The sequence below is a fragment of the Fukomys damarensis genome, unplaced genomic scaffold (assembly GCF_012274545.1).
Source record: "Fukomys damarensis isolate Sample0158 unplaced genomic scaffold, DMR_v1.0_HiC HiC_scaffold_31, whole genome shotgun sequence".
Classification (NCBI taxonomy): domain Eukaryota; kingdom Metazoa; phylum Chordata; class Mammalia; order Rodentia; family Bathyergidae; genus Fukomys; species Fukomys damarensis.
Genome location: NW_022900943.1, coordinates 18,848,907 through 18,874,492, shown reverse-complemented (window position 1 = coordinate 18,874,492; position 25,586 = coordinate 18,848,907). Strand labels below are relative to the sequence as shown.

At 45.9% G+C, this 25,586-nt stretch overlaps 1 protein-coding gene across 25 annotated transcripts in view; it reads left to right on the top strand.

Moving 5' to 3' along the window:
* Trpm3 (transient receptor potential cation channel subfamily M member 3) overlaps positions 1 to 25,586 on the top strand; it is a 506,665-nt gene that overhangs the window by 408,008 nt on the left and 73,071 nt on the right. For 6 of the 25 annotated variants that reach the window (XM_010638480.2, XM_010638474.2, XM_010638472.2 and 3 more), the window contains 7 exons: positions 3,104 to 3,154; positions 12,227 to 12,262; positions 12,415 to 12,555; positions 15,475 to 15,504; positions 16,063 to 16,352; positions 17,196 to 17,424; positions 20,543 to 20,710. In XM_010638480.2, coding sequence (XP_010636782.1) covers positions 3,104 to 3,154; positions 12,227 to 12,262; positions 12,415 to 12,555; positions 15,475 to 15,504; positions 16,063 to 16,352; positions 17,196 to 17,424; positions 20,543 to 20,710 — 945 coding nt within the window. Of the gene's footprint in view, positions 1 to 3,103; positions 3,155 to 3,302; positions 4,465 to 4,522; positions 5,397 to 12,226; positions 12,263 to 12,414; positions 12,556 to 15,474; positions 15,505 to 16,062; positions 16,353 to 17,195; positions 17,425 to 20,542; positions 20,711 to 25,586 lie in introns of those variants that run through there. The other 19 variants (XM_010638482.2, XM_010638475.2, XM_010638477.2 and 16 more) reach the window with 9 other exon arrangements.

Sequence of the window (25,586 nt, the reverse complement as noted above, 5' to 3'; positions counted from 1 at the left end):
AAAAAAAAAAAAAAAAAGTTTCTTTGTTTTGTGTACAGCTGCCCATACCCTAGGGTCAGTAAAATTTAAAGAACAGATACTGTTTTCTGCCCTTTAGCAGATGAGGAAACTGAAACTGTTTAGTTTGTCCGTGCTGTTATCACGCAGTTCCTGAGGAATGCCTCATAGAGAAGGGCACACACATCTTGCTCACAGTTCTGGAGGACAGGAAGCCCGAGGTCGAACCACAGACAGGTTTGGTGTCTGCTGAGAGCCGCTCTCTGGTTCTGGGATGGCACCCTGCGGTCACATCCCCAGGAGGAAGGAGGGACAGACGTTCACAAGGTCCAGTGCTGGGGGAAGTCTCTCTGTCCCTGTCCCCACAACCACCTTTTTTTTTTTTTTTTTTCAATACTGAGAACTGAATTTGGGATCTTTTCACAGAGCTACCTCTCTGGGCCTTTTTATTTTTTATTTTGATAAAAATAAAAATCACTCATTTGTCCAGGCAGGGTTTGAACTTGCAGTCCTCAGTGTCAAGGCTGCAGGCATGCGCCACCCCACCAGCCGTGAAGCCTCTTCTTTTTAGGCTTCAATTCCACTTAGAAGGCAGGACCCCTCCTGCCCCATCACTTCCCATGGGCGTCCCCTCTTAATACCCGTGTCCAGAGACAGGGCTCAGCGGGAACTTGGTGGATGCCCATAGCAGAGACTAAGAAATGATTTATTCAAGATCACAAGACTCCTAGTAAAGAAAGAAACTAGTACCCAATCTAAGCTTCAGTCTCAGAAATTATTTTCCACTCACTCGTCACAGTGTCTCCGTCCCACCACCCACAATGAGAACAGGACAGAGCTCCGTGACCTGGCCTTCACCAGTGGTAGGTGTCAGATGGTGCCAGCCTGGCCCTGTCTCATCGTCACTGCAAGAAGTAAATAGGTCACTTGATTGGCTCAAGGCTTTTGTTTTCTCTGAAAATTTGTGAGCGGCTGAGGCAGCCTGGGGACCAACCCCAGGGGTCCTCTGTATTTGATTCTTCACTGAACTATACCCCAGTCCTTTTCTGTTTTTTATTTTTACCCAGTGCCTCACTAAATTGCCCAGGCTGGCTTTGAGCTTGCAGCCCTCCTGCCTCAGCCCGCTAGGACTTTAGAGTACAGGCATGCACCACCACACCCCAGTCCTGCAGGATTTTCTAGGCTCAGCGCGCTAAGGTTCACAGCAATGGCATTTCCAATTAGAAACAAATAAAATAAGAGCAGCTTGGCTTACATTTCGGGGAACTAAGAGAAATTCATCCCAAAGATTGGCAAGAAAAGGAAGAAATAGAACAGTTCTAGACTTCAAAACCCTGGTAGGTTTCACCACTCTGGATAACTATGTGGTATTACCCAGAAGACCGTTGAGAAGGATTATGGGACAGTGATAGAAAGGAACAATACCTAACATTTTTTGAGGAAGCACTGTTTCAACAACCTTGTAAACACTGCATCATTTCATTGTCAAACAGCCCTACCACAGCAAGCGCCCTTACTCCACTTCAGGGGCGAGAAAACTGAGTCGCCATTCAGTTCTGCACCTGGTCATGTTCTGAGCAGTCGGCAACAGAAACGGTGTGCAGGTCTGGTGACAACACGGCAGTGTCCCCACGGGGGAAAGGGCGCTGCTGAGTGAGGACACCCGAGGGGCCAGGCGGTCGAGGCGGCACGCCAGGGACGTCTTGATACTGCGACGGGTTACATTCCAAACCCTCCAAATACCTCCCAGACTCAGCAAATAAAAAAACTTACAGGACACCCAGCTCAATTTGAACGCGATGAATGATGAACAATTTTTTAACCTAAGTGCGGTTGTCCCTCTGTCACTGCTTGCCATCTGCTCTAGGCTGCCCCACAGATGCCGAAATCCATGAACACTCATGTCCCCCACGGAAAGTGGCAGAGCAGTATGATCTGAGCATCCTCCTGTGCCCTGGGCACGCCCTCCTGTGTGCACGGGTCATTCCTAGATCCTGCACGTACCTGACACGATGGAGACAGTAGGGAAATAGTAGTTATGCTACATTATTTGGGGGAAAATGACCAGATAAATGCCTGTGCCTGTTCAGTACAAGTGCAACGTCCTTTCTGAACATTTTCAATCTGCAGTTGGTAGAATTCGTGGGTGCGGAGGGCCAACTGCACATTCCAATCTGCATGGGGACTACTTAGGATAAAAAATGCTCATTGTTTAGCTGAAATTCAAATTTCATGGGATGCCCTGTATTTTATCTAGCATTCCTGCTCCAGAAAGAAAGAGCAATTTGTCTCATTTTATTCTTACCTCAAGCCCACACACATCTTTTTCCCGAGATTCTTTTTCCCAAATGACTGGTAGCTTTTTGTTTAAACCAGGTTTCAGCAAACTATCACCCACATCCCAAATCCAGCCCACAGCCTATCTTTGCACCATCTTCAAGTTAAGAATAGCTTTTTTGCTATTTTTCAAGTATTGAAACAATCAAAGGAAGGGCACACTATGACGTATTAAAATTACATGAAATTTAACTTCCAGTGTTCCTAAAGTTTTACTGAAACATAGCCAAGCTTACTTGTTGGCGTAAAATCTCTGGCAGGGCTGGGGATGTAGCTCAGCGATAGAGAGCTTACCTAGCATGTACAAGGCCTGGTTTCCATCCTCAGTACTGGAAAAAAAAAGCTAAAAAAAAAAACAAAAACAAAAACTCTATGGCCACTTTCACTGCACAATGGCATTTAAATAGATGGGATAAAACTATAACGTCTGCTTAGCCCGACATATTTTCTGTCTGTCCTTTCATGGGAAAAAATTAGCCGAGTCCTTTTTTGAGACAACTTCTCATTGATTATGTGGGAAATAAAGAGGTTGCAATCACAAGGTACCAAAGTGTTTTTCCAGTGGATAAATTGGCCCCTAACAACAGCCCAGCTGTTAACAAAACTGACCACCTCCCCTACGAAGTTGGAGACAGAAACGACTGAGCAGCTAGAACAAAGGCCATGGTGACGAACTGTCCCCCACCAGCCCTCCTTCCAGATCCTTCCTGCCTTGCCTGGGACAGCCCCTGACTAGCAAAACTGTGTGCTTCTTCTTTATTGTTTTCAGAGACACGGGCCCTCAAACACATTGTACCACTTGGTCAGGGACGTCAAAAAGGTAAGAAACCTCTGGCCCGCGGGTCAGAGGCCCCGTCTGGCCCGCTCGCCGCCCTGATTAGAAAGCGCCTTGTTTTGCATGAGCTGCGGAGCGTCCCTGGCCCTGCTGGAGTCTGTCCTCTAACTCGACACCTCTGCTTCCCACGCAGCTGCTGTTTTACCTCCCGCCGCCCATGGTTTTGATGCTTTCGTTGGACGTAACGCGTTTGATGGTGGAGCTTAGTCTTGCCCCTCGCTGTGTGGATTTATGCCGGTGCCTGGATTTTTCCACTGCCCCTGGCTGTCTGGGGCTCGCTCCCACCCTGCCACTCACCACACAAACACTTCCTCTGCTAGCTCCTGGGGGGCCAGCGCTGCGAGAACAGTCCCAAGGACACAGGGAGACAGGGCCTAAGACACACAGGCTCACCCCACTCTTCGAATGCTGTGTGTTTTCCAGGCTATTTTTTCACGCTCATCATCTCATTTGATTAAAAGATAAAGCTGAAGGATGATGTAGCTTCACTCATGTTTGACAGATGGGGAGGCTGACATGCAAAGAGGTGAGAACTCTATTAGACAGTGGAGAGCTAGGGTTAGTTAATGGCAAAGTAAGAGTAGCTGTGATTTAGTAGTGATTAGCTGCACCGCGCTGAAATATGTTTTCTGTGCATCTTAACTCATTCACTTTTCATATCCATTTTCTGAAGCAGAATTATGTTACTAGTAGGTTGGCAGTGTCTCTGTCTCAAGATGAGAAGGACGGAGCATAGCAAGGTCATGTTTTATCTTAGCCAAGAATTTTCTCTTCACCCACAGTCTCTGTCAAGGGTAGCTTGGGTTCTGAGCCCTTCACACCAAAGTGCACACACGCATGCACAAAATCAACAGTTGGGATCAATTCTTCAACAGAGTCCACAGGACACACCTAGAGAAAGCTACAAAGTAGCCAAAAAGTAAAGTACAATTTCTCATCTTATCGGAAATCATTGCATAGACTTGACCTCAGGTGCACTATAATAGTTTTTAAACTTTTTTCTTCAAAAGGACAAGCAAAGGCCCTGGGGCTGCTTATAATGTACCTATTGATCTGCTGAACTTTTGATAGCAATGAGTAAAGAATTTCTTTAATTCTTCGTTTTTCCCCCTTGCAAATTCCCTCCCATCTCTATACGACCTTAACAAAGGTGTTTGTTTTTGGTTTTGTTGTCCTCGGTTTTTGGGGTTTTTTTGTTTTGTTTTGTTTTTAGCCTGTGTGATAGCAAAGCCGGCTGTCCTTTCAGAGTCAGGGAAGCAGGAGCGGTGCTCCACAGCCCCATCACTAAGTCTACATCATTCTGAGCCTCGGTGCCTGTTGGCCTGCAACAAACCCATTTCTCTTTCCTTCAAGCCCTCCAGTTTTGTTTCATCCTGGCTTAAAATTCCTGGAAGCTGAATTCAGAAGATTAGAAGAACACATCCAGTGTGTATTCTTTGCCAAGCCATTTGTTGCTCGCATTTAATAAAAAGTCTTGACTTTTTCTAAAATACTGAAGTAGTCCCCACCCCTTCGGCCGAGTCAGCCCCGCCTCCCGGACGTATGGTCCACTCACCCGCAGCCACTCCTCTCTCCAGGCAGTGGCCTCGCCAGGGTCTCAAGGGGGTCTTTGCAGTGAGAACACGTGGAGCACGAATGATCAAAATCCCTCTTGTTAGCCTCCCTTGCCCAAAGGAATCCGCTTTGCAAGATCATTTTCTCTTTCGTCAAATGCACCCACATTCACCCGCATCGGTTGTATTATCGGAAGGCGTGTAGGGCACCTTAGGGTATGCATTTCCCCCGTTTTATAAAAAAAAGCTTCTTAGCTAAAAACATACCTCACACATAAACAGACTAACAAGACATAACAGGGTGGCCAAGAACTCGGAAGGAAGGAGTATTAGCTAAGAGGAGAATGTTTTTTTCTTTTAAGTGAGATCGAAATACTGGAGAAAAAAAAAAGTAACATTCACCTACTTTCTAATTCAGTACCTAGGAAAAAATAGAACTGAACTGGCCTGGGAATAACTTATTGTTTTACCTGAGAAAAGAGACTGATCCAGTGGTGGGAAGTGAAAGCCTGTGTTTACTTTGCTCCCCTGAAAGGCAGCTGGAAAAGCAGCTCCAGCTGTCTCTGGGAGAAAGTTGTTTGGCTTTATCCTATAGGCGAGGAGCCGGAAGCGACTGCAGCTCGTGTTATACGAATGAGAGCTTGAATATGAGGTGTTTTCTTTTGTGTTTTCCAGAACCGGGAATCAAACTCAGGATCTTGCGCTTGCCAGGCAGGCGTGGCACAACTGAGCTAAATCCCAGGTCCTTGTTTTGTATTTTTAAAGCAAATGAGAGAGAAATTAACATCACTGCACAACATTTTCACATGATTCCAAATAACTTCCAGCTATTTTTAGGTCAATAAGATATTCAGAGCCTGTGCTAAAAAAGTCTTGGAAACTGAAGCAGTCCCGTGTAAGGTACACAATGAGTAACATGTGCTGTCTTCTTTAGACTTGTAGGGAAATACATATATACATTTAACGTGTGAAAAATTAACCAGAAAGATATACGGGTACCAAGTGCTGCTCACGACTCAGAAACGCAGGTGCGGATATTAACACAAAGTTCGATAACAGGTCTGTAAAATTCATCAAAAATACCTCCCAGGAGCCCAGGGAGTGCGTTCGGGGACTCTCTGAACACTGTAATCTCAAATCAGCCATCAGGACACATCCAAGCCCACCTGTTCTCTGAAACCACAGAAGTGCATTGCTAGTTTCAAGATCTCAATCTGGTATCAAGGGAGCAGTCAGTCTAGGAGCACAGAGTTGTCGTTCAGCACCCATCCGAAACTTGAACTGATACGAGCCGATCCAATTCCTTCCACTGTTTTCATGCATAAATCCATTGAATGTACTAATGTTGTCACCAGAGCGGCCCACGTCTGTCTGCTTTCTGTGAAATATAACCTGCCATTTTAGTGGCCGTCTGCCAATTGTGCCTCTGTCTGTTTTAAAGTAGTAGTTTTTTCTTTCCTAAGATTAAACGTGCTAATACTTTGGATTTCCTGCCTGTACTATCCCTCCCCCACCAAAGACAGATGCTATCTGAGTATCCTAGAGAAGCACTGGTGGTATTATGAATAATTTAAAATTCATTTATCGGGGAGCTAGGGCCCAGAGCTTTGCAGAAAGCAGGACAAAGAAGGAAAAACTAGGTAGATCTGACAGTTTGAGACAATTTCTTAAGCTCATCTGCTATACTCATCCAAGTTTGCAAAAGTCTCCTGATTTTTTGAAAGACTGATTGCCTGGTCACTTACCTTGCTAATGTACTGACCATTGGCATAATGTCCTCTCTTTTTTGTTTTTGCTTTATTTATTTATTTATTTGTTTGTTTACTGGTATCAAGGATCAAACTCATGACCTCACACTTGCCAGGCAGGCGCTGTGCCATTGAGCTAAATCCCTGGCCCTGTAATGTCCTCTTTTGCCCTGAGTTTCACCGGACTAAGGCCCCTGGTGACTGTTCATGCCAACTCAGCCTACTTCTCCTTATAAAAATTATCCCAGGATAGTTTTTTCCTCACTCTCCCTTTTCACACATCAGAAGGAAACGATCTTGCTTTGAAGGCTTGTTACCAGTATTTTTGTAAAGTTTCTCGACAGCAGAAATCTGATAGTAATATCACGAGCTGACCTCAGAAAAGCAGTGCATTTTGGAGCAGATCCAGTAAGTGGATCTGAATGATTCTTTACACTATCCTTAAGCACGGCTCGGACCAAACCTTACCTTCAGAGCAGTCACTGAGACCATAATAAAGAAGACACAGTTTCAGGTCGATCGTTGTACCCTGCCCTGGGCCCCAGCCTCTCATCCAGTTACTTGAATCACGTGGCCTATCACGTGTGCTTAAGGCATGCAACCGGAAATGCAAGCATTGCCCAGGCTTTGCCAATTACGGATTTAATGACCCAAAGGGTGGGGGAGGGTCACCTAAGGCAGGCAGAGTGAGTGCTACCCCAGCTTCAGGTTTTTGACTTACAGTTTGAAAAGGGCGGCAAAGGAAGACTCCTCCAGAAGGTGCTGGACATTACCTGTTTGTCTGTGGGTCCCGTTCGCCTTCTCCCAAGACGGGAGATGCAGGGAACACTACCAGCCCTGATTATGCCTTCACCGCCCCTTGCTCAGCGCCCCCAGTTAACCTGGCCAAGCTTCAGGGGACAGCTGGGGGCGTCACCAACCCTAGAAGCTGTGCACGGGGGCCTTGCCCAGTGAGAACAGCTGCCACATACTGATCACACCAGAGGGGTAAGGCGCCCTGTGCCCGGCAGCGGCCGCCCCGGAAGAAGCAATGCGAACATCCGCAGGTCACAGGTGGTCAAGGCCATCGGCCCTGCACCCCCTCATGCACCGGGGCTGCCATCCCCTCCAGAGTCCACCAGGACACGATTACGCCAAGAGGTCTAAACTGTACCAATTGTATTCCTTTTATGAAATCCGTGTCTCCCTCCCCTCAAACCCTCAAACAAGTTTCCACTCTTCCTATTAAAAAAGAGAGAACTGATTTCTCTTCATTTCTCTGGTCCCAAACGTCTCTGGAAAGAAACAGCTGCAATCAGCCTTTCAGGCAGTTGGAACACATTAGATGTAAAATAAACTTTCCCTCCCTCCAAACACACCTTTGTCCTTATCCTCCTATCCTTCTTTGGCTGTGGAGCCCTGTTGGCTCCGGTAAATATCACCCTCTGGTGGTCAAACAGAATCCAAACCACTTCCTGTTGCCTTTATGCAAAGCCCTGCAGGATGGAATCAATAAGGGAATCCTTTCTGCTAAGATCTGACCACACATAAATCTTTCTAAAATAATCCACCTTAGGGCCAGAGATTTAGCTCAGTGGTTCTGGTGACTGCCTCGCAAGCACAAGGACCTGAGTTCAATCCCAGGTACAAACAAAACAAAACAACCCTAAAATAATCCACCTTATATAAGAATATTCTAGCTCCATTCTTACCAGCATGTCCCCTTAATACCCCTTTATGAGTAAAATCATTTTGTAAAAATGTTTTACTTGCTCTTAAATTTTTACTTACTGTGAATTTTACTATTACCACTTCCCTGACAACACTTCCTCTTACAGGCAGCTTAAAAACATAAATATTGCCATTCAGAATGAATGGAAGTTGAGACCAAAATGTTAAGTGAAATGTCAGACACTTAAGCTTAAATATCACATGATTTCTCTTAAATGAGAAACCCAAAGTATAAATAACTGGGCAGGGATTTAGCTCCGTAGTTCTGGTGCCTGTCTCAAACTCAAGGACCCAAGTTCAATCCCCAGTACCAAAAAAAAAAAAAAAAAAAGTATAAATAATTTAAAGAGCAAAATCCATGATTGATAACAGCAAAAATGCTGGGTGTGGTGGTACACACCTGTGATCTCAGCACTCTGGAAGCCGAGGCAGGAGAATTGCCACGAGTTCAAGGCCAGCCTGGGCTATGTAGTGAGTTTAAGTACAGCCTGAACTGCACGGCAAGACCCTGTTTCTTAAAAAGTCAAAATTAACAGAAGTAATAATTAATAATAATATCAGGAAACAAGGAGATAGGTCTTTTGCAAATGAGAAGACAACCAAGTGATGGAGGAGGGAGAGGAGAGTGAAAAGGGAAGGAAAAAGTAATCCAACTACCAGGATTACTGTACTGAAAACATGTACTAATACTTTTTTTAAATAAAAAATATTGCAAGATTTTTTTTTTAATGCCACTCAGTATTAGTCATTGGGCAATACCAGTATCTTGTTCTGAGAATTCAAACTAATGCTCATACACCTCAGTCTCTCAAAATAAAATAAATAGGCAATAGACTATAAACCAGGTTTTAAATTTAGAAAAATTTTACATTAAACGTAGGAGGGCTAAGAAAGTAGCTGAGTGATAGGGCGCTTGCCTAGCATGGGCAAGGGCCCTAGGTTTGCTCCCCAGCACCCCCCAAAAAAACAAATAAAAACTAAAAGTGGGTACAGGTTCACAGACTTGCTCAGACTGGCTGGTGACAGCATCACAATACATCCTTTGAGGATTTTCCCTAACCTGGTACTTGAGCACCACAGACCCTAGAGGTCATGGGGTTCTGCCCCCTTCTGCAGCAAAAAGGCCCTGAAGAAAGAGGGTGCTTTACAAACTGCAGTGAGGAGCCCAAGGCAGCTGACAGAAGCCAGGGCCCCTCATCTGGCCTGGCCCTCAGTGCCAAGGAGCATACAGCCTGTGGGGTAGACATGCTCTGAGGGCTTCCTCCGGAGCCACTGTGCACGGGAGGCCGAGCTGGCAGGTGCTGTCTCCTGGGCTCTCCCGCCCTCACCTAAGGGCCAGGACAGCTGGAAGCCACTGCAACTCACCCTGCTGACCTTGCCCACAACTAGGAAGAAAAGCAGTTACCCCAGTAATTGCCCTTATAGTTCTGTTAGGATTTTTATGGGACGTTACTCTCTTAAACTTTGTGCTCCCTCTTTAGTATTTTTGGCTGTACTTTGCACACCGAAGTCAGACAATTGATCTTTATTAACAGCCCGAGGACGGCTTAACTTGCTGAGTCAGTTAGATTGATTCAATAATCTTCAAACAAGGGAGATTTTGAAATTCTGAGGAAGGCGGCAGGGTAGCACAGATCCTTTTCGTGAAGGGGCAATTCGGTCAATGAAATGGATCTCAGACTCAGCTGTCTCAGTCACTTCCCTCATCCCGAGACACACTGGCCAACAGTGCAACTTAAAAGAGGAGAGGTTTCTTTTGGCTCATGTTTCAGTCCGTAGTTCTGCCTCCAAGGCAACTCTTCCCGGCTGAGGGGAAGCTAATAGCATGGCAGACAGCAAGCAGCGAGGATGAAAGGAGGAACAGGAAGGGACTTTTACCCTTCCGGGTCACACCCACTGATCCGCTCTTCCACGAAGGCCCCACTTCCTGTCATTTTGCCATAAGCCTCCCTCATCCAACCACCTTTCAAAAGCCCTGTGTGAGGCTTTGGGGGACATCTAAACGTAAACATATCATACGGGGAACGTCAGAGATGAGAGGGCTGTCTCCAAGGGCTCCTAGTTCCTGTGGGCCACCCTTCACACCAGCCCCTTGTGCTCCTGTGACCCAAGCCAAGGGGGCAGCAGGACCCATGGTGCTCATTCTGGGAAGAGCAAGAACACCTAGGGAATAGCAGTGGATGGACGGACTTGCGCGCGTGTGCACACACACACACACACACACACACACACGGGGCTGGTATGTCTACAGCTATCCCTTCACACCCACCCCATGGAATTCCAGATACAGTGATTCACGCATTTCAAGGTAAATTTCATCAGTGAACCAGGGTACCCCAATGAGGGCTAACACAGATTTGGGCTACTTAGTTCGTTTACTGGGAACATAATATTAAAAAAGCCACACTCAGACTTGACCCCCACTACAATGATCAATTCCACTATTTTACCTTTTCACCAATAACAACAAGACCATCCTGAGTGCCTGCATTACTCCACTACATATAAAAGGCACAAATAATACAAAGATAAAAATACAGTTCAGCTGGGCCTGAAGGCACATACATGTGATTCCAGCACTTGGAAGGCTGAGGCAGGACCATCTGAAATTCGAGCCAGCCTAGACAACATATGGAGTTCAAGCCCAGCCTGGGCCTCATAGAGGGTCCCCATTTCAAAACCTGAAAATAAGAATTTCAAGAAAATCCCAAGACTGACTATATGTGATAGGCTACAGCGGGCCAGCCCTAACCCTGAATCCAAAACCTTTCTAATGGATGTGGTTGACCATTGGAAAGCTGAAAATCTGCCTCCGGCTTAGCAGAAGACTGAGGTGAGCACCCCAGGGACAGCGATTCCCATTCTATACTCTGCATGCACAGGTGGTTCTGGCCAGCCTGCCACTGCCACCTGAGACAGCGCAGCTGCCGTTTCTCAAGCTTTCCTGTGTATCAGAACTATCCAGAGGAGCTAAGAACACTGGAGCAGGTCAGGCAAGGACCAGGACTTGGTACAGACATCGAGTTCCCCAAGTGACTCCCACCCAGGTCACCAAAACTGGACGGCCGCCAGAGCAGATGAGCAGCCTCTTCCACGAAGGGAGAGAATCTCACACCGTAGCCTGCATGGTTCTCTGTGGAGGACAAAGAGCACCAAGGCCCGGTGTCTCTCTGAACTCCCAGGACTGTGCACCGGGCTCAGAGCCTTCCGTTCCGGGCAGGGAAAGTTCCGCTGCAGAAAGTAACCCGGCCAGACACTGAACGCACTGTGCGCTCACTCTGAATTTCCTACAAACACAATCCCCTCTTCCTTGAACGGACCCAGCAAAGTTTTCACCGAGATCCCAAAGAGCTCCATTTCAAACTCGGAGTAGATAATGAATACTTCCCTATTTTTTTTACAGCTAAAAGACACAGCATGCACAGGGCCTGGGTCTAATTCCCACCCAGAAGAATAAACAAAAGCCAAAAGCTACACCATAAGCCTGAATCTTTAAGAAGTGCTACACTCAAGGAGAAAAATCTCCTTAATTCTGGGAAATATTTCATTGATAAAATTTTTTCTCCTATTCCTCTTCCACTTCCCTTTAACCGTAAGGGACGTCTACCCACAACTCCTGCCTAATGTTCCAAATCGTTTCCCTACACACTCTTCTCTCTTTATGAAAAATGTGCCATTCAAAAAAAAAAAATAATGTCTTAACAGAGGATTTGTTTTTAAGGACGACCTGAGTTCTAAGCAAGTCCCGTCCTTGGTAATGGTTCTCATCTTCTCGGAGGAGTCTTCCATGAGTGAAGGGGGAAGAAACTAAGTCACCTCCTAGTCTAGGGGGTGACAGGCCTGGGTCAGAGTCAGGAGGGGGCTGGGGAACCCATGGGAGCCGCGTGGCTGGGAATGATAGCATTTTGCCATGTCTAGCCTTGTATTTCTTTCTGCTACACTGGTGTTTTTTTCTCCTCAGCTGAAGACTTGAATAAATATTTTGATTTTCTGTTATTGCCGACGATTACTGCATCTTCTTATTTAACTTATGTCTTCTTTCCAAGCGAGAATATCCAGGTTTCGGTTGGATCTATTTTAAGGTGAATTGATTAACCAGCATAATAATACATTCGTATGTTCCTTTTTTCGTTATATTTTTTACTCTAAAATAGTTACAGAGCATGCGCAGTAGAATCCCTGGCAAACCACGCTGTCTTTGGGTCTGTCTGTCTGTCTCCTTCCTCCCTGATAGGGGAACCTGCCCCCAGACTACAGAATCAGCCTGATCGACATCGGCCTGGTGATCGAGTACCTGATGGGCGGCGCCTACCGCTGCAACTACACCCGCAAGCGCTTCCGGACCCTGTACCACAACCTCTTTGGCCCCAAGCGGGTGAGTGGGGAGGACCAGCGGGCGGGGCTTGGCTTATGGCGCCTTTGTCTCCTAGGGAGACCAGCTGAGGCGGTAACCGCCCCTTTTCTTCTCCCCTCTTCGGTCCAATGCATCCATCTTCATTTTTTCTTTCTTTTTTGTTGGTTTGTCTGTGAGACAATGATTCCAGGAGGAAATTGGTATGTACCCATACCGCAATGTCGTCAGGCCCTCGAGGCCCTCTCCCCACCTTTTCTAAAGGAAATTTAAAAGTTGGCGATAATACTATCAGGCGTTTTCCTTGAAATGACAGCCCAACTTTGCGGGTGTTATAAAACTGTCTGCCTGGCGTCCAAGTCTGAACAGCCACAGTCTGTCTGCCAGGCATTCTTTCAAGGAAAAAAAAAAAAAGTGGTGTTCCGAGAAACAAGGCAGCTGGAACGCAGCCCAAAGACTCTCCTAAGACAGGACAGCCATCGTAGGTCAGGAGCAGCACGGAGCTTCACGGGGTGCTTCCCCTTTCATCCCAAGGAACAGTAGTAGGACACCACTTTCAGATTAACAAAGGGAACTCTAGGCTTCCGGGCCACCATATGTGAAACTCGTGGCTTTTTTTTGGTCTGTGTGGAGTCTAATGAAAACAGTAAGCTTTGGTACTATTGCCTTTACTTTTGCTAAGGACCTTGCAGTTTTGACTTCCCATTGCTTTGTGCCATCTGTGCCAGTGTGAGCAGGTTCAAAACACTAACAGGTCCTGCATGGTGAAGAGGGCCTGAAATCCTGTAATCCCAGCTACTCGTGAGTCTGAGGCAGGAAAACTGCTAATCCAAGGCCAACCTGGCGACATATAAGACCCTCTCCCAAAATTTAAAATAAACAATACTGGGGATGTAGCTCAGTGGCAGGGGTGGTAATGTCTTAGTATCGCTATGAACATACCTTGAACTTCACACACCTCAGAAAGGGTGGATGCCAGGGGCACCCACAACAAATCCATGGACAACGTTTTGAGAATTTTATTTTTTCCTAGCTGGTAGTGGGCATTTTACTTTCTTTTTACAATTTTGTTATTGTCTTAAATGTTTTTGTCTTATTTTATGCTTTTTAAATTGACCGGGTTGATTTTTATGTTTCATATAACTTCTTCGGATTAGGAAAATATTTTGTAGGGCTGGTAGAGAACTTTGAAAACACCAAAAAAAAAGTGTAAATGGGGGAGGGGAACCCACAAATTTTAGACTGGTGGTCATTTTAGAAACTGCAAGAAAAAGAAAGAGAGAGAGCCAAGCGGAAGCTAATCCAGCCTGAATAGCCACATAGGATCAGGAGGAGCTGTAAGGCCTTAACCTTGTGACTCACTCAGACGGCACCAAGATGGTGGCACCAAGATGGCGCCCACCGCTCTGTGCCACTCAGCAGCACAGAATCCACAAACGCAATTTGGTATCTCCCCGTTACATATCACCCAGTTCTGTAATGTGCCGAGTCGCCTTCTCTATCTCCCTCAGCCTCTGCCTGTTTCACACATTCCCGGCACAGCCAGGGACGCCACCCTGTGTGCTGATGCCTTCCAAGCCCCTGAGCACCTTTCTCCATCAGCGCTGCCCGGGAGGGAGCCGGGGTTGGGGGGCCTCGCCCTTGCTCTGCTGGGTGGGAGCACAGGCTATGGCCAGCAGGAGGCGTCTGCGATACTCCGCTGAGTGATAGCCCCAGCGCTCCAGAGGCTTGAGAAATACTTCATTTGATATGTTTGGTCGAACATTCCATAGCTCGTCTGTCTTATCCTATTCCTGCTGCTATAACAAAACACCACATGGAGCTGGGCATGGTGGCGCATGCTTGTATTCCCAGAATTTGGGAGGCTGAGGCGGAAGGATCACCTTAAGGTTGAGGCCACCACTGTGGGCTGAACTACCCAGTGAGATGCTGTCTCAATAAAAACGGGGGGGGGCATTCTGTGGCTTATAAACAACACAAACCTATTTCTCACAATTCTGGAAGCTGAAAAGTCCAGGAACAAGGCACCAACAAATTGAATATCCAGTAACGGCCCATTTCTTAGTTCATATACCTCCCCACCTTCTGGCTCTGTCCTCACAAGGTAGAAAGAACAAACAAGTTCCCTTGGCCTTCTTAGTTTTGTTTCTGGGGGTGGTGTTTGGTTTTGGTGGGGTTTTATTTGGAGAGAGTTGGGAGACAGGTTGACCCAGGGTCTCACTAAGTTGCTCAGGCTGGCCTTGAACTTGGGATCCTCCTGCCTCAGCCTCCTGGGTGCCTGGGTTACTGGCATGGCCTGTGTTATGAAAGCACTAATCTCATTCAGGAGGGCTCTTCTCGCTTGACCCAACCCAAGCCAATAGCATGCACAGCCACAGGGGCTAGGATTTTATTTTGGTTATTTTGGGACAGGAAGACCTCACTATGAATTCCAGGCTGGCCCTGAAATAACTATGTAACCCAGGCTGGCCTAGAACTCTCCGCCATCCTCCTACCTCAGCGTCTAGAGTGTTGAGATTATAGACTATACCTAGCAGACGTTAGGATTTTAATGTACAAATTTGGGGAAAAAACTCTCAGATCATTGCACTCATTCAAATACTGGATGTCATGAAGGGCTCAGCCAAGCAGGACAGTTATGCAAAGGTGAGGGAAATCTAGTCAACAAGACACTATAAACCTTAATGTCTACCCTGAAGCAATCTCATTGTCTCTTTCCAGTTTCCCAATTTTTTTCTGATATGATTCACCAAAATCATGAGATTCCTAATTCTCTTAGAATTTCTAGAAGTAAATTCTCCTTGTCATGTTGTATTCAGTGAAATAAAATAAATGCTATCTGGTACAATGGTTCTTATACTGCTTGTTCAAGATATAGTAGGATTCTTTTCTTACCTTCATGACAGAAAGATCTAACTTTGTTCACAACATTTTTTTTAACAGCCCAAAGCCTTGAAACTTCTGGGAATGGAGGTAATTGTTTGCTCAAGTTATTAATGTCAATTATTCTCTTTATTACACATTTGAAAGATATATGAGCCCATTTCAGTGGTAAAATGTAGTACGTGATTCTAAGATAAGGAAATAAATATTTTCCAAGTGTCGTGAGGACAGCTCACAATAGCTTTGAAAAATCCACCATGAGGTTTTGTAATAGCATTGTGAGCAAAATAAATAAATCTTATTTGAAGTACTAACTTGAAAACTAAGGAAGAATATAAATACCAGTAAGCAAACTTCATGCATGGGTGTTTACAAATGAGTAAAGCAAAAGAGAAAAGGGCCCATTAAAAGATATTTTAAATGGAAGAAAACCGATGTGTCCCCATTGGACTATACTTACACATTTACTATAATCTACTTTAAAATTAGCCATGGACAAGCTTGTGAGTTCTTTTAGGATAGAAGCTGGCCTGGTTCATTTCAGGGTTGATCCCAAAGTTGAACCAGTGGAAGATACACAATAGGTATGTTGTGAATTGACCTGATTCGTTGCCAACTCAGCCTGTATGTGTTTCTCTACAACCACAGGATGACATTCCCTTGAGGCGAGGAAGAAAGACCACCAAGAAGCGTGAAGAAGAGGTGGACATCGACTTGGATGACCCCGAGATCAACCATTTTCCGTTCCCCTTCCACGAGCTGATGGTGTGGGCCGTCCTCATGAAGAGGCAGAAGATGGCGCTGTTCTTCTGGCAACATGGCGAGGAGGCCATGGCCAAGGCCTTGGTGGCATGCAAGCTCTGCAAAGCTATGGCTCACGAGGCCTCAGAGAATGACATGGTCGATGACATCTCCCAGGAGCTGAACCACAACTCTAGGTTGGCTGCAGCCACGCACGTGGTGGTGGGGGGGGCTGTTGTCAAGGGGAGCTAAGGGAGGGCGGGTTCCATACACTGAAACAAAACTTTAATGGGAGGGTTCTGCACAGTGGCACATTCCTGTAGTCCTGGCTGCTAGGGAGCCTGAAGCAAGACGATCACAAGTTCAAGGCCATCCTGAGCAAAATAAAAAGACCCCATCCCAAAATACAAAGAGCTGGGGATGTAGCTCAGTGGTAGAGCACCTCTGGGTCCAGTCCCCCAGTGTCACAAAAAGGGAGGGTCAGTGTCACCCCATGGCACACACTGGGTGGGCATGAATGCTTCACCATTGCTATGTATGGTGCTGCATTTGGCGGTGCCCACAGATACACACATGATTTCATGGCATCCTCCCAAATCCCCTAAGAGCTAGGTCCTATTTTCCTGAGGACTTCCTTCAGCTGAGGACAGTGAGGCTCAGAGAATTTAGGTGACTTGCCCATTAGTCACACATTTGTGCTTGGCAAGGCTGGGGTTTAGACTGGAGGTCTGTACATTGAGGAAGGCACGCTCCAGCCATGGACCAATGGGCTTACCTCCACCTCCGTACACCTTACATCTGGGACCTCGAGTGTCGGGATCGTGCCTAGCTTGACTCACATCTTCAGTTCCAAACATGCTATTCAATGCACAGTGGAGGCATAGCGGATGTCGGCTGGATGAATCTGTGACTACACAGGACCTCACGGGAAGCACCACCCCGCACGGCAGCCGTCTTTTGTGGTTAGCCAGTGGGTCCCCGCTTTCGTCGTATTAGTCTCCCAGCTAGCTTGACGGGCTCCTCTGCATCTTCTTTTTCAGGGACTTTGGCCAGCTGGCCGTGGAGCTCTTGGACCAATCCTACAAGCAGGATGAGCAGCTGGCCATGAAACTGCTGACGTACGAGCTGAAGAACTGGAGCAATGCCACGTGCCTGCAGCTGGCTGTGGCTGCCAAGCACCGCGACTTCATCGCACACACATGCAGCCAGATGCTGCTCACCGATATGTGGATGGGTCGGCTCCGCATGCGCAAGAACTCGGGCCTCAAGGTCAGTGCACCAGGGAAGGCCCCTTTGGCTCAGAGGATGAGCGGGGTGGTTGACGTCTTCCCAGCCAAACCTGCGGTGGGATTGCATAGTCTCCTGTAACACGGACTGCTCACCAAGATCTCCTGTGTAGGGTTTTGATTTTCATGTACAGACTAGAGCTTCTCTGAGTCCTGCTGGATCAGGACGCTAAGGATGGCTCCTAGACATTAGCATCTGTCACACAGAAGTGATAGTCACACGGGTCCCCAAAGAGATGTCGTGTGCTCTGATATAAACTGTGGGTCACCAGCAGCCTCCCCTAGGTGACCCTTCCCAGCCAGGGGAGCCTGACCCGCTGGCTGTCCTCCACCCCCATCTCAGAGATAATGGCTTTGTGTGCTTGAGGAAAAAACATCAGTGAACTACAAGCCAGACTGACGCATCTGTTGAGGTATCGCTCCATAATCCTGGTGAACTTTTCTCCAGGGATGCTGGGGAATCAAAGTTACGGCCATGTGCAGGCCACTGAGTCAAATCCTCAGCCACTGATCTATTCTCTTCTTTTTCCTTTTCTTTGTCGTGTGTGTGTGTGTGTGTGTGTGTGTGTGTGTGTGTGACGGTTCCTGGAGATTGTACCCAGGGCCTTCACACTTAGGTACAACCCTCAACCCTTTTTAAACAAGGCCACACTAAGTCCCTAACTCTCTCAGGCTGGACTCAAACTTGCAATCTTCCTGCCTTAGCCTCAAAGAGTGCCAGGATTATAGGAATCTGGCACCATACCCAGCTTGATGTACTCTTAAAAAAAAGAAACATGAATCAGAGACCATTTAACCTGTTTAACATGAGTCCGTTTTTTAAAGGTTGTATGTGTAGAGTTCTATGTATATAGGTTAACATTTTAAAACACAGTAGTGAAGCCAGACCTAGTGGCACACACCTATAATCTCACACACCTGTAATCCTATACACCTATAATCTGAGAGGTGAGGTAAGAAGATTGCAAATTCAAGCCTGGCCTGGACAGTTCAGTTCAATCCCTAGTGCAAAAATCACAACAACAACAACAACAAAGAATGCATAGCATACCATTTGTATTGGACCAGTGGTTGAACGGACCATGGCAGAGACTTTATTATTTTTAACAGAAGTAGAAACTTATGTAGCTTTTGCTTTTGTTTGCTTGTGATGCTGGGAATTGAAGCCATGGTCTCATGTGTTAGGCAAGCATTCTGATGGTGCGACACCCCCATTCCTGCTTTTACCTTCTTTATTACTTTTTTTGGTGATTTTTTTCAAAAAACTATTAATTTGAAAAGTAAAAGAAAAAAAAGAGAAGTCAGAAGAGCAAAAGAATGTGGGATATTTTTTCAGTTTGTTTTTGCTTTAATTTTTGTGATGCCAGTTTCTCTTTAATTATATATTTTTAGGCTGTATTCTTTACACGTTCTGGTATTTTTGATGTACATATTGAAATGGTTACTAGAGTCGAGTAAATTATGATAGCCCTCGCCATGCATGGCCACTTTTCACTGGAGGTGGTAAGAGCACCTAAATGTCTCCTAGCAAACCCTAGTGTGCAATACGCTATCAGAACGGCGGTCCCCATGCTGCACATCATACTGTCGACCTATTCATCCTTCCTCCTCGTCTGCTGCTCTGTACCCTCTGTCCGCATTCTATGGGACCAGCACCCTATCTCCCACTCCACCTTCCCTGTGGGCATTTTTTTTTAAATAGAAGCATGGTAAAAGTTTTATTTTTTTACATATGTCCACAAATGTTTGTACAAGAGAGAAACAGTGACTACTTCTAAATTTTACTGAATTTTTTTCATAGCACAGAGAGACAGAAAAGTTAATGACATGCTTAAATATGTTACAGTGACTTGGGGTGAAGCCCTAAAGATAACATGGGGTTGCGGGTGGCACACATAGGTCCCCAGCAGCACCTACAAGGTCTGGGTGAAAACACCTGCACAGGGACCGGGGACCTGCAGAGGTCGCCAGCACAGCCACCACAGGTCACAGAAGGCCTCTGTGAAAGGAGCCACTGTGAACATTTCATAGCCATACTGCCAGTGACCACAAAGTCTGGCCTCAGGCAAGAAGCCAGCCTAGCAAATGTCTGAGCCTCCCAGAGCTGCCAGGACCCCACAGGCCAGGGTCACCACGCTCCCTCTTCCTCCAATGGCTCTCAGTCCTGGCATCCCTTCCTTGTGACTTCAGCAATATTTTTCCTGACCTTCAGGATCTCTCTAAACCCCTCACTTGGAGCAGTTTCTTCAGGAGGGTTATTTTCAGATACTTGGTGTCCCAGGACCATGTCAGGATTGAGAGAAGTGGGAGAAAATGTGGGGACCAAAAGTCCAATGTCAGTATCATTCAAGATGGCACCTGTTTGTTCCCTGGTGGTGGAGAATGAGATTCCTCCTGGGAGAACCCTGCATAACAGGCACCCTCACATACGGATGTATGTCACTGTTTTTCCATGGGAGAAGTAGGGTGCTGGTCCTTGTCATAGCACTTATGCAAGAGGACATGACAAGCTTCTTGGTGTGTGTGTTTCTGTTGTGTAGTAGCGAATGCCACCAGAAGGCTCTACAATGAATGGAAATACTTTGCTACATATGCTTCTCAAAGTCATCTTAGAACTGTAATTGTTTAGAGAGACAACCAGATAATATAGAATCAACGCCACTTGACATATTAGCAAATAATGCTAAAGAACATGTATAAGAATTGATTTCAGGAAGCCGAGTGCTGTCTGATGACTAAATCTTAATTCTGTCCCAGTTTTGTGTTGGAAGTTCTCTTTCTCCTCAGCTTCCCCATGAACCTGAGTGCTAATAGGACAAGGTATATTTGGGCAGAATGCTTTGTTTCTCCAAAAGTTAGACTGAGCTACTATTCAAAACTAATTCCCAGATGGGACAGTGAGCTTTTCACATCAATGCATTTAGATATTCCTTAGCCTGGGTCTCCACACAAGCCATAGAATCCTTTGTATGTATATGCGCACGCACACACGCACGCACACACACACTCACTCCACACCCCAGGCCCTCTGAGTCTAAGAAACCACCTTAATCGTAATCCTTTAAATGTGATGATTATTATTATCATTATTATTACTTTAGGTAATTCTGGGAATTCTACTTCCTCCTTCAATTCTCAGCTTGGAGTTCAAGAACAAAGACGACATGCCCTATATGACTCAGGCCCAAGAAATCCATCTGCAAGAGAAGGAGCCAGAAGAACCAGAGAAGCCCACCAAGGAGAAAGAGGAAGAGGACATGGAACTGACGGTAAGACCCAGCTATGCACCCTTGTCCCTAGAAAGAATCCCTGACCCATTCATCCCCTTGATATGGCGAAGGGTTCAATAACTGCAGATCACACAGCTGACCCTGGACTCCCATCAGGTTTAGTCCTGGGCACGTTAAGTACTGAGACCAGGGAATTACAAATGTGTCCTCTTTGTGTACAATAACATGACTACTGGATCCAATGTTATGTAAAGCCCTTTGGCAGCTAGTGGCACAGGGAAAAAATAATAAAGTTCGAGGTAGAACACCCCAAATTTTCCAGGCAAGCAAAGTTTTATAAACAACCAGATACTGTGGTAATTTCAGTACACAAAAAAGGAAGGGAGCCCATGCTTTGGAAGCAGCCGGCTTCCCTGAGCTGCAGCATTCTACTGATCAGAAGCTAAGCCTGTGTCTTTGGGGTGAGGCTCACAAATACAGCACTAATTGAATTGTGAGGTTTGTATGGAAAGCTTTTATTAGCTCATCCTGGTACAATTATAGAACATGGGTGCTTTGTTCTGCACAAGAAATGGGGCAGCTGCTTGTGGGACAGCTTCCCACCACCCCCGCCTAAGCCCCGTGAATGTCACTGGCTTATATCCAAGGACTAAAAGTGCCCCATGTTATTAAGGGACAAACAAGGCTTCGTGGCTTAGAAGATATTGAGCAGAAGCTCCGTAAGGACTTACTTGATATGCCTCACCCGCCCCCACCACCCTAGCCAGTGGCTGATGCTGTCATGATCCAGAAGGAACTGTAAGAGGGGACCACAAAAATTGGTTTTGCTCAGGTGACAAAAGGCATTTTGCATTATTATCCTAGTGGGACCAGTGTGAGAATTGTTCTTTCTCCAGATAAGCAATTTCCTTCCAGTAGTCCCCTGATCTGTTTGCAGACACATTGCCAGACTGATGAAGAGCCAACTTCTGTTTCTGTTTCAGGACCCTTATAAAATCTGCTGAGCAGTTCTGTCACTCTGCAGTAGCATCAGGGACTGTCTTCCCCAAACATCTTTCTGAGCTGGTTGTGGTGGGACATACCGATAACCCCAGAGCTCTGGAGACTGAGGCAGGAGGACCACAAATCTGAGCCCAACCCAGTTGCAACTTAGTGAGACTATGTCTCAAAACAAAATATAAAAAGAGGATTGGGGACTGCAGCTTTGTGCGAAGGCCCTGCGTTCAGTGGACAATGCCACAAACAAAAATCTTGGATTCTACTTCCCTTTACAGATAGAAAATGATATTTTGGGCCTTGGGAGAAACAGGAGTTGTATGAATATGGAATCCTTAGTATATAGCAGAGGGGTAAAGAATATGTGATCTGGAGTCAGAACCCTGCCCCCTCTCCTGTGACTTCCTGTGTGACTTCCAGTATGACTTTGGGCGTGGTTCCAGAGCCTCTAGCATGGGAATAACAACTCTGCCTGCCTGGCAGGCAGTTGTGCGGATGAAGAGATATACACATAAACTGCCTAACAACTGTAAACATCAATAAATGTTGATGTAGTATTTTAACAGTGAAAACACTGTTCATATACTTAGCCACTGAATCCTCACATCACATCCATGAAGCAGGTATTATTATTAACCCCATTTTATAGGAGAGAAAGGTGGGACTCAGAGAGAGTAAGTGGTTCACCTTTGCCCAGCTAATGAATTGCAAAGCTGAGACTCAAACCCAAGCAATCAGACCCCATCAGCTATTCTTTTAGCCAAAAGTTAAGAGAGAATTTCTTCCTCGTCTCAAGTGTAGGTGGTCAGCTGGTGTGGTTCCCGGGATAGTAGGGAGAAATGAAAAGCAATGCCCAGACCCTCTGAGTCCTGGGTGGCATGACCCAACACAGCCACTTGTCCTAGGAAGACAGTGAGGAGCTGAATCAGCATTTTCTCTGCATGGATCTCAAGGAGGAAAACAAAGGGAGGCGCTTCCCCTGATCTGTCCAAAGTTTGAGGACCTGATCTTTCAAGAAGCTGCAAGTCTGTGGACCGAGAGCAAAGTCTGCTTGCTAGAGTACAGACCCAAGCACTGTTCCTGAGAACCTGAATAGGAGAGACTGTGATCCCTGAGCTTACTGTCCCCAAGCAGAAAGGGCAGGGAGGAAACTTGTGGGCTGGCAGGCTTAGGCTGGGACAGCAGCTGTCTGTAAAGCGGAGCTCTCTTTGACCTTGAGCGCAAATCCTACCGCTGCCCCGAGCTCTGGTAAGGAGGCTCATCATCAACAGGATTGGAGAGCGTAGCTTTCAGAGGACTGATATTTGAGCTTCTGTGTTAAACCAGTTTATCTTCTCTTGGAGTGGGACATCCTTTGGCCCTTCCCAACTACACAGACATACCAACCTCAGTGTGCTCCATTTTCAGGACCTGTAATGACTTTAGTTCATCTCAAAGGATCCTTCTCTGCTTTGACACCTGTGTCTACCGAACACCGATTCTCAAATCCATACTGCACGATCTTTTTGTGTTTGACCCTGTTACATTCTGCTTTGAGGAATGTCAAAGGAAATGTATGACTATAGAGAAAAGAAATCAATAAAATCAGCAAAGTAAGGTGCTTAGGTGGGAATAACGAAGTGACAAAAATGCTTTATTTAAATGCACCAAAGACAATACATTGGCTCTGGAATAATTTGAATAATAAAGGCAAAATAGGTTGTTATGTTTTTGTTTGTGCTTTGCCTGCATGGCAAGGTAAATGCTTAATAAGGTCCAACATGTCCTGAGCCCCAGCGATAGATCTGAGAAAGTCACTATTCCCTAGAGGTCACCCCAAGATGCCCCTCTGTGAGATGCTCAGAATCTGCCTTTACTTCCATCTCATTGTGGTCCTAAATGGCACTGCATTGTCAAGTACAGAAATAAGTGGAACAGAAGCAGAGTAATCCCCACAATCCCAGCATCCGAGAGGCTGAGACAGAACAACTGTGAATTCAAGGTTAGCATGGGCTACAGACCAAGTTCAAGTCAAATCAAGCTGGGACAGTGTGGTGAGCACATATCTCAAAAAAAAAAAAAAAAAAAAGGAAGGAAGGGGAAAGAAAAGCTCAGTGGCACTACTGCCTGCCTTGCAAGCACAAGGTCCTGAGTTTGATCCCCAGAACCGCCAGAAAAAAGCAGCAGTAGGATAATTATAGCACATAAATTTTAAATTATAGGACAAACACTGCAGCAGGTACCTTTGGAGTTTCTTGGGATCAATGCAAGGATCTAAAAGTCTACTGGGCCTAGTGTGCTGTATCCTCCACAAAGACTGACTCAGCTTGCTGGTGAAAATAAACAATTAAACCTTGGAACAAAATCATTTCTATTCATTAACTCAAGGTACTTTTCTAGCCAGAGAGTCCACAACAGAATAGACGTTACCTTCTCCAGAAAGCCTATTGATTAGAGAGAAATCATTTGTGATTTTCACATATTTCAGTGAAATCATTATTTAAAGCAATGATCAAAGTAGTTGAAACTAGTACCAGTATATTTTAGACAGGGTGGTTTGAAATTAGCGGTTATCTCTGTTATCAGTTTTGTTTTGTTTTTTTATTTATTTTTTATCAGGGATGGAACTCAGGACCTTGCACTTGCAAGGCAGGCAGCCATACCACTGAGCTAAATCCCCAGACTCTCTGTTATCAATTGTAAGACAAATTTAAATTACTGCTATAATTAGATCTCTCAACTTTAAACTCATGTGCTCAACAGGGCAATGTCTTCGCCTAGGTATGTTCCAGTCCTGATCAGTACTGACATCTTGCCTTGTCCCACATTTAATAAAAATCTCATTTCCCAAGACTGAAGAAATGACTTTGTCTTAGGACAGTATTAAAGAACTAAATCCAAGAAGTTATGCTGTGATAGTCTCTTTTTTGCCCAGTTTCTGTTTATTATAGGAAAAACCTGCAAATTAAAATCACCCAAGGGAAGGAGCACACAGGTTTAAGTCCAGAACGTTTCCAAATACATCATGTCTGGGGTCCGCTCGCTCTGGAGCCAGGACTCATTACCCTTCGGTGTATGAAGCTCACACAAAGTCTCGCCAACCACAGAAGCATGCCTGCCTCACGCCTGAAGTTTTTATTGGGGCTCCACTGCATAAGTATGACTGACTTATTGCCTGGGTAGTAACCCAGCTGCCAGGTGACCTGAAGCCCCCCTCTGAATCATGCAGTTGTTTTTAACGGCAGGGCTGGCCCCAGCCTCAGACCTCCTGTGGCTGGCTCTCACCCTAAACAAAATAACAGTTATTGAGTATGACATGCGTTACCTTCCAGGGGCTAAGGGCCAAGGCCAGATCTGTCTTTGGGCAAAGTCAAGGTCAATTTTGCTTTAGTGGGGAGCTAGTTGGGATTGAAGCCAGGGCCTTCGCACTGAGGTACATCCGAGAGATCCCCCACTGGATTCTTTCACTCAGTACTACTATCCAGGAAGGTCCCCGTGTACTTTGAAGATGAACTGATGGTTATTGAGTGGTTACTAAGGCAAGATGCTAAATGATTTGTAGACCAACCCAGTAGCAGTGGCTCTTACTATCCTTACTTTACAGTTAAAGAAAATAAGCCTCTGAGTGATTAAAACAACTTGCCCAAGGTGCCAGATTCTAAGCATCCAAGCCAGGACTCGGTCTCCCATCGGAGTGACCCAAAGCCTCAAACACTTCATCATTGAGCTATTCAGCCATTTGGGGGCACCCTGATGCTGGCTAACCAGACAGGCACATGTGTACCTTTCTCAGTTTCTGCCTTCCTTGGGACATTAAATCCTTGTCGTTGACACTACTGCTGCTAAGAGGATGAGGGGCTAATCCATTCTTGAGGACATCTTCAACAGCGTGGAGATGGGGGCCTCTCCTGGTCAGGCCCACCAGCTACACAGGAAGGCA